At 42.9% G+C, this 9,824-nt stretch overlaps 1 protein-coding gene across 1 annotated transcript in view; it reads left to right on the plus strand.

Annotated features, from left to right (window-relative positions):
- Positions 1 to 9,540, plus strand: part of TRABD2B (TraB domain containing 2B) — a gene marked incomplete at both ends in the record, with an annotated part of 292,456 nt that extends 282,916 nt beyond the window's left edge. The window contains 1 exon segment of the mRNA XM_082312151.1: positions 9,318 to 9,540. Coding sequence (XP_082168277.1) covers positions 9,318 to 9,540 — 223 coding nt within the window.
- Positions 9,541 to 9,824: the final 284 nt, after the last annotated feature.

Here is a 9,824-nt window from a genome sequence, read left to right on the forward strand (position 1 = left end):
GAGGGGAAAGTCGATATCTTTTACAGTGTTTAACAAGAAAGTGACAGGGTCGAATATATACATCTTTATGAATGTATGTGTTCCCCAAGCACATCTAAACATGCATGGTTAATTCTGTGCATCTGCAAAAAATATTTGAGCCATAGGGCCCACACAATGCCAAACAAACACTTGAGTGCACATAGGAGAGGGCAGACAGAGTCACTCTTGTTCTAATTAATTGAAAGGTTGAGCCCAAGACATAAAATATGGATTATGATTTTGACCACCCCAAAAATGCAAATCGTTTTGCATGTGGGGCTGTACTGGGGAGAGCAGGCAGTTTGCAAAATACGGACAAAAGATAGATATTCTGCTCATGCTTGGGATTTGGTTCAAAACCACCTTATTGCAGCACCATCAAATGAACTCTTTACGCATTGTGTATCAGCAGGTTGCCCAAAAATCTTCACAGATTTCATCACTGGCAAGATTTTTACAATACTAAGCCCATCTGTGTATGCACCCTTGATGTTCTTGCTTACTTTGGCTGTAAAATATGTAATCATTATCTGTCCAAGGACCAGTGAAACAAGTACGTGGTTATTTGAGCCATGATGATGAGTGCCTTAATTGCACATACAAATCAGGTACGCAGCCAGATGTGTGCAGTGGGTGGGAGTGAGTTTGTGGATGTTTTTGAGCCCACATCACTATTTAGACTCAGATGTCTGTGCAGAACTGGTGAAACAAAGGGCTCTGAGCTATCCCGTCTCAGCAAAGGCCAGGCCCTGGGTAAAACTGGGATGCATTATCCCAGCTCTGTGATTGCCTCGTCCCAGTGCAGAATCACAGGGGGATATTCTTAGGATATTAGAGGATCATCAAAGCATTTCTTAGAAGGGCAAAGGAAAGAGCTAATGTTGTCATCTCCTGCCTCGGGACCACCCAGACACTCTACAACAAATCATGGGTCTTCAGCTACAGTATCTTGAATTATTGTTCACAGGGATTTTAAAGAATTTAATTTCTTTTTTTTTTCCTCTTTTTTTTTTTTCCTTTTTTTTTTTTTTTTTTTTTTTAAAGGATGACATGTAGTTTCCTGACAGGCTGGTTTTAATATGGTCGAAATCTTTGTTGTTGCCAAATCAGAGAGGAATATAACATCTTTAAGTCATTAGATGGGAATGGGGTAATTACTCAGAGGGCGTGCTTCAAAGGTTATTGGTTTTTACAACATTCTGTGTTTTTACACTATTCTGCAGTTGTTTGGAAAGGAGTGGCGGGCCTGATTCTGCCACTGCCACATGTATGGGTGCAGGATTTGTATTTGCAGGGTTTTCCCGAAGGATTTCAGGGCAGGTGGTTGAAAAGGGCCGTACGCAGCCTAATCTGGAGATGGAGGAAAGCTAAAACTGACCGCAAGGTGCGGGAAACTTTCCCACATGCTGAAAGTTCACTTCAGAAAAGGGCCCTCAGGCTGTGCTGGAGTTGTTTCTCACCTGCTCCTTCTACTCTACCTGCTAGATACGTCCTTGTGTCCACCTTTGCATCACTGTGTCCCTGTGCCCGGGTGACCCTCAGGCTGCATCCCTGTGACAGCAAACTCCTCTCCTCCTCTTTCTCCTGTCTCTGATGCAGCAGTCCCCACTGCCCCCGTCCCTTCCTGTCCCATCCCCACAGCAGATGATACACGTTGCATTAACAACATGACCCACCTGTGGCTTTAGGATGCCCCTGTAAGTACTCAACCTCGCTGCAGGTCAATGTCACTCCAGGGCTGAATTTGTCATCACAGAGGTATTTTACAGGCGGCCTGGGCAATCGGGACCTGCAAATCACAGTGAGAGCCTGCAAAACGCTTCACGTTGGGTTAATGCTGGTGGTGTCACACTAACGCTTCAAGGTCTTGACTCAGATCAGAGTCAGGGGAGTAATAGAAGTAAAGTGATTTAATGAGGTTTTGATGGCTCCTTGGTGGGTGACACTGGGATAAAAAACAAATCTCCTGGCTTCTAGCCCATGGCCCATCCAGAGAGGGGGTCAAAACTGCACCAGAGGCATTTGAGCTGGATTTCAGCATTGAGCCTCCTCCTGCTTATGCCAGCATGGCTTCCCTGGAGCCACTAGGCCAAGTCAGCCACCTTCTCCTCCTTCATGACAAAGCTCAGAATCAAGACCCCAAAGAGGGGGACACGAGGCCCTGCCATGCCCATTGTTGGGGAGCTGCTATGGGACTGAGGAGGGGAGCTGCATCCCTACCAGCCACTGCTTTTTGTGCTGCAGAATCAGTAGTTTTCGTCTTCCCCACCCTGTGGCCCCATCCCAGTTTAGGAACCTCTCCTTACCAGTCAAAGCCCTCACTGGGGCTAGAGCTTGGCTGGAGTTCAGGAGACGTGAATTCCAGAGACAGAGATCTTCAGAAGCAGCTCATCTTGCCTGCCTTAGAGACATGCTTTTGGGAGGAAAGGATTGTCCTCTTGAGACATCTTGTTCCCCATGAACTATAGTGGGAACACAGTTAAATAGCTCCAACTATAAGCCTGCACCTGAGATCGCTACAATTAATCCCACCCTTTAAACCCTATTAAAGGCCAGGGCATCTGAAGGACTGCCTGTGCTTGTCCTTGATGGCATCTTATGCAGGTGCTGCTGACAGCCTTGGGTCCTGGTGCCTCACATTGCTTCCCCAACCATCCCATCCTTGCACACAGTCTCCTGCTCCCCACCACCACCCTTCCTGCGCTTAAGCACATGGTGACAGTGTGGCTCAGGGTCCTGGCATGCTTGTTCACAGCTTTCTGTCCTTTCAGAGCCAATGCCTGGTGAAACTTCTGCTTCCCTTTCCCTCTTTTCCCTCGATACCCTCTTGTTTCTCATAGAGATAAGCCGTGGCAGACATGGTCCTAACAAAGAGCAGGGCTGGGGGAATAGACCTCTCAGCAGACATGCACTGCCTTTTGCCTCTGCACGGGGGTTGGAGGCTCACAGGTGCCCACTTCAAGGAAGGGAATTGCTTACTGTCAGTCTCTGGAGGAGTTAGAGCGTTGAAATAAGTCTGGATCGGAGCTTGACATTCCTCTCAAGTGGAAAGATGGTTCCCATTTGAGTCTTGTCAGAAGGAAAGCTCAGATCGACAGTGACGGGTTATTGAAATGCTCCCAGTGTTGTTGCCTGACACCTCTATGGATAGTGTGGCTGTGCTGCTCGCAGAGAGGGTGGGTGCTTGCAGTGTGGAAAATGGCCAAAGATCTGGGCTCCCGATAACCCTGGGGTAAAGGGAAAATAGTAGAGATAAGGCTCTTCTTTGGCTCATCCCCTGTCTTCTCTGTTGGCCACAAATCAGCATGTGATGTTGCTTACTTCTTCAGACATGCAAAGGCAGTTTACTACACTACTGCAAATAAGTAGTGGCCTCCTCTGGACCAAAATGGGATTCCTTAATCAGATCCAGGTTGGATTTTTTTTTTTTTTTTAATGAACTGAACCTTGTGAAAGCATGAGCCTCTTGGCCTTGATCCCACAAAGGACTTTAGGATGTGCTGAGTTGTAGGTATGTGAATACTAGCCTTGCTGGAAGCACTCGTGTGCTTGCAGTACTTAGCATCCTGCTAGTCTGGGACCAGGAGACTCAGCATCCTGCAGGATTTATCCCTCAGGCTGCAAGAACAGTGTCCATACGGAAGGCAATGATGAAGAGATAGATGAAGTTGGGGGGCAATGGAGCCTATGCTGATCTAAAGAATCCGTTCCAGAAACACATCAAATAATAATATGAAAATTTCAGGAGATGGGGACTTCACATTCCCTTTAAGTGGTTACTCTGGTGGTTTTCACAGTTAAATCCTCGTTACTTATTTCTAGTGTGATTTTTTTCCCCCAAGGTACTCTTTTTTCCTCTTGGTTGAGCACCTATTCTTTTCTTTCAAACGTGTCATCAGAATTCTTGCCAGCCAGCTTGTTTACATAGTGCAACGGGTTGGTCCCAGTGCTTTAAGCAGATGTATTTTTCAAATCTTGATTAATAAATTTTGGTGACATAAATAGGTCTGGTTAGTTCCAAGAATAATTGTCTTCACTAGCAGAACATTATTTCTGATCGCCAGAAAAATAACATGATCAACTCCTTTCACATCTGTTCATTACACTAAAAGGAAAAAAAAATAGGGCAAAATTTGTTTGAAAAGAAACAGGAAGCATATGCTTAATATCACTTAAAAAAACCTAGCCATCATAAGGTTAACATCAAATCACAAATGCAAAACAGCCATTATTGTATTTACTCAAAAATTTTCTTTCCGTTTGCTAGCTCTTTAGGTTTTCAGTTGAAACATGCATTTTTTCAGGGTTCAATCTATGCTGGCACATTGTCTTGATAAGCTTCTTTCATCAGATGCTATTGTAAGAACGGCTGTTTGAGTCTACATTTGTTTACATTTATTAAAAATAGTTGTCATGTGTTTATATAGTTCCTTTGATCCAGAAAAAGCCCCAAACACTTTGTAAGTTATGCTTAAAAGGGTCACTTCCTCCACCCTGAACAGAAACTGTGTTGGGACCAAGGCATGGCAGCAGATTAAATGCATAGAAATATCACCATAATTCGGTCGGTCTGCACCCCCTCAGAGCACCATCAATTTTCTATCAGCTTCAGAACAGTTACTGGTACCATAAAAATGGTTTGCACTTTGGGGGCAAAATGTAGTTAAAAGACTGTCTTCCTAGAGATTGCATATTTTTCATGCACTTTCTTTTGCTTTGCAAATCAAGCAGCAGTGGTATCTACTGCACAAAGCATAGGGCTGGCAGTATCTCAGCTGGACCTACTGTGTCCAGTTTGGGGCATCTCCAGAGAAGACACAGATCAACTAGGCAGGACCAGGGGAGAGTAGAAGAAAGGATGGAGGGAGAGCACCTGAAGACTTGCGGAGAAAGGCAGAGGGAATTGTTGGTTTAAAAGGCAGAAGGCTGAGGTGAAACATGGTTAAGTCTTCAAAACATGTGAAAGGTTGCTGAGAAGAGGAAAGGAATAAACCTGTCCATGGGGACAGGAGAAGTTGTGAACTTGCACTGTAGCAGGGAAGATTTGGTGAAACATTAGGCAGTAATTCTGGATGTCAGGAATGATGAAATGCTGGCATAGATGTCTGAAGAGACTCTGGAATTGCTATCATTGTAGGGTTTTTTTGAGATTGGATTAGACATAAATGTCAGGAAGGGTTTAGGTCTTGTTCCTGTCTTTGGGACAGATGGGCCAGAAAGTCCCTTCTGATCCTATGTTCTGTGATTCTGCTGTGGTGTCACATGTGGTCAGATGAGCCCTGCTTATATGGATAAACCAAGTCACACTAAAAATGAGTTTGTGAGCTCCTTGCAAAGTCCTTGCAAGCTAAACTATAACAGAAATTCCCCTAAAGGCTTGCATGTGTGTTTGTTTCATTTTCAGTTTTAAAATGCTTCCAAATCATCAAGGTGCTTCAGCATGCCCCCAGCGCAGAGGACTTGAATCGTATAATTGGATTCAGTAGGGTCTGTTCACAAAGCCTCTGCCTGGGGCCCCATTTTTGGGGAAAATTTTACATGTTCTAATGATGGTAAGACAATGGATGAGTAATGCACTGATTTGAAAAACTGCCCTATTATCTGATCAAAAGTACAAGCTCATGAATATGATACCGCAGGTCATTTGGCTAAAAGATAGATACCTGGAGTCTTCCAAATTTTTAAAACAATCCCATACACAGAAGCAAAAAGTAGAGGTATGAACACTGGAGCCAGTGGTCGCCTGTTCACCACAGATCACATGAAATGTTTTATTAAAGATATTTTTATCAGACACAAAAGATTGAAATACACAATATCCTGGGCTGGCAAGAGAAGGCGTGATAATAATTTAGACTAATTCCTCAGATCTGTGATTTATTTTTATTATTCTCTATACTCATTTCAGGAATGATCAAAACCTCCCTGAGGACAGTGGAAAGTTTCCAGTTGAGTTCAGGGAACTCTGCTGCTGCTTTCATCCTTAGGGAAGGTCCGAGGGTCAGTGAGATCCTACGTGCACATGCAAACATGCTCAGAGGGAGTTTGGAGAAGTCATGTCCTGACACCAGGGCCACCTCTAAGATTAGGTTGTATCTAACCTGGCTGTCTAGGGTGCCTCTGTAACACCTAGGAAGAGAAAGACCCTGAGCAACAGTAAGTGCCCCCTAGAGACCTGCACTGGAATGAGGTGGACCACCTTCTGGAGAGGTTTCTCTCTCCATTCGCTATAGAAACAGCCTAGTTACAAACTTGGAGTTTTTACAAGGAGTTTTGTAGCCTTTGGTAAAAGGGATCATTCTCTTTAAATATCTCTAAACCACCTTGGCAGTCAGCTATGATGCTACAAGTAAAGTTGCATTTAAGAAAATGTCTTATATGGATAAACTGCGATTCATTTGCTGTTAGCATGCTTTGTACACGTTAGTGGAAGCACGCTGTTCTTCTCTTGTAAAGCACTTAAGGATTTTTTTAAAAACAAACAACCCCGCCTAACAGTATTTATCGTAACAAGGAAGCCTTTATAGAAATCTAATGTCTTGAAACCAGAAAATGATCTCACTGACTGAGGAGAAAAGTGGTCAAAAATTCTCAGGTCATTTGACAGGAAACCCTGGGATTTTAAGTAAGCTGTAGGGGTTTTTTTTCCCAAAAAAATACCTGTTTTCAAGGGAGAAAAAAAAAATCAACAAAAAACAACAAAACATTTCTGGCAGTTGACTAGAAAATGGAAACATCATAAGGAAATGTAAAATGTTGATTTAAGGCTACTTTAGGAATCCCTTAGAGGTAGCTGGCTGATGAATGGGCTCCTGATTCTTTTACAGGTTCCCTGCCCAGCCTGTGTCCCCCATCAGACATCTCACACAATGCATCCCTGAGGTGCAGAAGGACAGTTTGCCCAAGGGACATTTTAGCCTCACTGGAGGTTCAAGCCCCTAGAATGTGTCAGGAGCAGGATACACCGAAACTGCAAGTCTAAATGGCATTTTGGCAACATTTTTTAAATTGAAATTGAAAACCAGACCCTCCTTGCAGTTTAAAATTTAATTTAGGGCTAAATTGTGTAGTTCTGTAAAGTGACAAACAGTAACCAAAACATGAGTACAAGCACCTACCCATACTTACCTTAGGGAAAGCTGATACAGGGGAAAAACCCCAAAATCGTGATCCCACTGCTGGTACAGGGGAAAAAACCCAAAATCGTGATCCCACTGTCAATGTTGCCCAATCTGTGCAGCACAGCATCACTCAAAAGGATAAATGAGATCTGGATCAGAAGTTGGAGCATGACTGCATTACTGTTGAATTACTCAGAGCGTGTAGTACCTAGTTTTGTCAGAAGTATGCTTTAATGATGCTTTGTATTCCCTGTGGGAAGGCACTTTGTACTTGATGTTACGTATATTACAGGAGCTTGGACAGACAGTGCCTAATCTGGTATCATTCTTGCGAGCACTAAATTAGCTGCTCAAAAAAGCTGGACAAATTTGAAACAGCGGCATTAGCTTATCCCAGATCAACATTTTGTATTAAGTGACTGCAGCAGTTTTGATGCAATATAGCAGAAGCTCTAAAGCTATGTGTCTTGTATCATCAGTTCAAGACATAAACCAACCACTCACCATGGGAATTTAGCTAAGAGTTTTCTCTGGCAAGGCTTGATTTCAGAATTTTCTATTTACAGCAGTTTGTTTCTCTGGAGTAAGCACCGCTTCTCACTGTCAAAGACCTAGTACTGGTTAGATGGATTATCTGCTCCCACGAAGCAATTCTAGACTGCCTTTTCTTTTTACTCTAATTCATTGCACATTAGTTAAGATCACTTCTAGCTACAGAAAAAGTGTCCCACCCAGAAGATGTGGTGACAGTGTAAAGGATGAGGGAAGAAATGAAATGAATGATCCCAAAACCTGGGGTGAAGTGTAATGTGCAGTGATTGTCTACTGGACCTGTTGTTGACCTGCATGTGTGTTTACCAGTGCCCTCTTCTGGGTGGACTCTGATCTTCTCACAGTTTGTGAGTGACTCAACACATTTGAAGCATCTGAGCTAAAAGCTATCTTGTTATTGCTTAGACAGAAAAAGACAAAAGCCTTCAGTGCTACTAAATTCTATTTCTGTGCAAGAATCTGGAGCAAGGTATTGTTCCTTTGATATTATGGAAGACGCAACCTTTTTCTTCCAAGGGCAGGATCTCAGATACTGTATCTAAATATAGGACTGCATAGCTTCTTATCCCATAAAAAAATTATTTGACAGTCATTTTCAGTGCCTCCAAATCCCCTTTATGGAAGATTTAAAAAGTAACAGAGTGAATCTGCAAGTATTAGTGTCACATCTTGTTTTCAGGGGAACTTGGCTTTTTTCTCCTTGCTCCACAGCAGAATGCCTTGTTTTTCAGTCCAGAATTCACCTTGTGCAGTTTGCATGCTCGGTTGTGCTGCTCTGTGTTAACTGGTAGATTATGGATCATCCAATAATGGATGCAATGGAAGCATTTTATGAAATGGAGATTCCAACTTAAAACGTCCAAATCAATTGTAAATGGACCTTTTTGACCTTCAGTGTCATGGGAATCATGATGAATTCCAACCTGCAAATTCAAATCAAAGTACTAAAGCTACAATCAATAAGCAATCACACCACTGTTGAGGCAAATACACAGACAGGGAAACTTCACACTTAGTCTGGTTTTGGCATTGAGATTTGATCCAAAATGGCTTAAAGCCAGGAAAAGAAACGAAGCTGCTTGGTCTCCTGTGCTCAAGGTTACCAGTTGTGTAAGGGTATCCTGAGAAATTCCTTATGGCTTGTGAAACAGGGGAACGACGTGTTTTGTGGCCCCTCCTGGAGTTAGTATCCAGTCCATGGTAAGTAAGACATGTCTCTTAGACATGACAAATGTTGAGACCTTTGGTGGCAAGAAGGTACCTAAGAACATAAGAATGAGGTCGTCCTAGGTCAGCACAAAGATGCATCTGTCACAGTCTCTGATGCTGGCCGATAATGGATGCTTAAAAAAATGAGTGTAATAAGTTAGATGTATCAAGAGTGATGCCTCTTTTGGTTATATTCTACCAGCAGCCAGAAGCTGAGGGACATCCTGAATCAGAGCTCTTGCCAGATCATCACACTTATCAGCCCCTAGGGCTCTCCCTGCATGTCTCATGTGTGCAAACAATAATAATAATTGTGATTGTCATTGTTGTTGTTACTACCACATAGAATGACAGCTCACAGAGTAGAGATAAAGGTTCTTCTGTTTAATTTCCTTCTCTTATGTTTTCTTTTAGCACCACCACGTTGCCTTCCTATATCAGGATAACTAATGGCTACATCACAGTCAAACCTCCCATTTGGATTTCAAACCGGCTGGATCAGAGACCGCGTTCAGATCGCCCATCCCAGCCTCAGGCTACAAGCTCAGCTTCAGCCAGCATTTTATGGCCATCAATAACTTCTCCTCTCTGCGTGGCCATAGCTTCTTTTCTCCTGAATCTATTGCAGCCTTCCTGACCACATTAGTATTACGTGCAATCCCTTGGAATAGAGAAGAAAGAAAGATAATTTATGAATGAATTGGAGGTTAAGACAACAACAGTTGCAAGCTGGACCTTCTCAGTGAATCAATAGTGCCTTCTAGCTGATTTTGTCTCTTTGCCCAGATACATTTTGAAACTCTAAAGCTTTATTGTAACACTGACTTACATCTTCTTTTTGTAGAAGGATCTTTATTTCCCATAGTGCTATGGGGTTTTGTAAAATATACATGTTCATATAAAGAAAAAAAAGAAAAAGAA

This window comes from Platalea leucorodia, assembly GCF_965183815.1.
Source record: "Platalea leucorodia genome assembly, chromosome: 5".
Classification (NCBI taxonomy): domain Eukaryota; kingdom Metazoa; phylum Chordata; class Aves; order Pelecaniformes; family Threskiornithidae; genus Platalea; species Platalea leucorodia.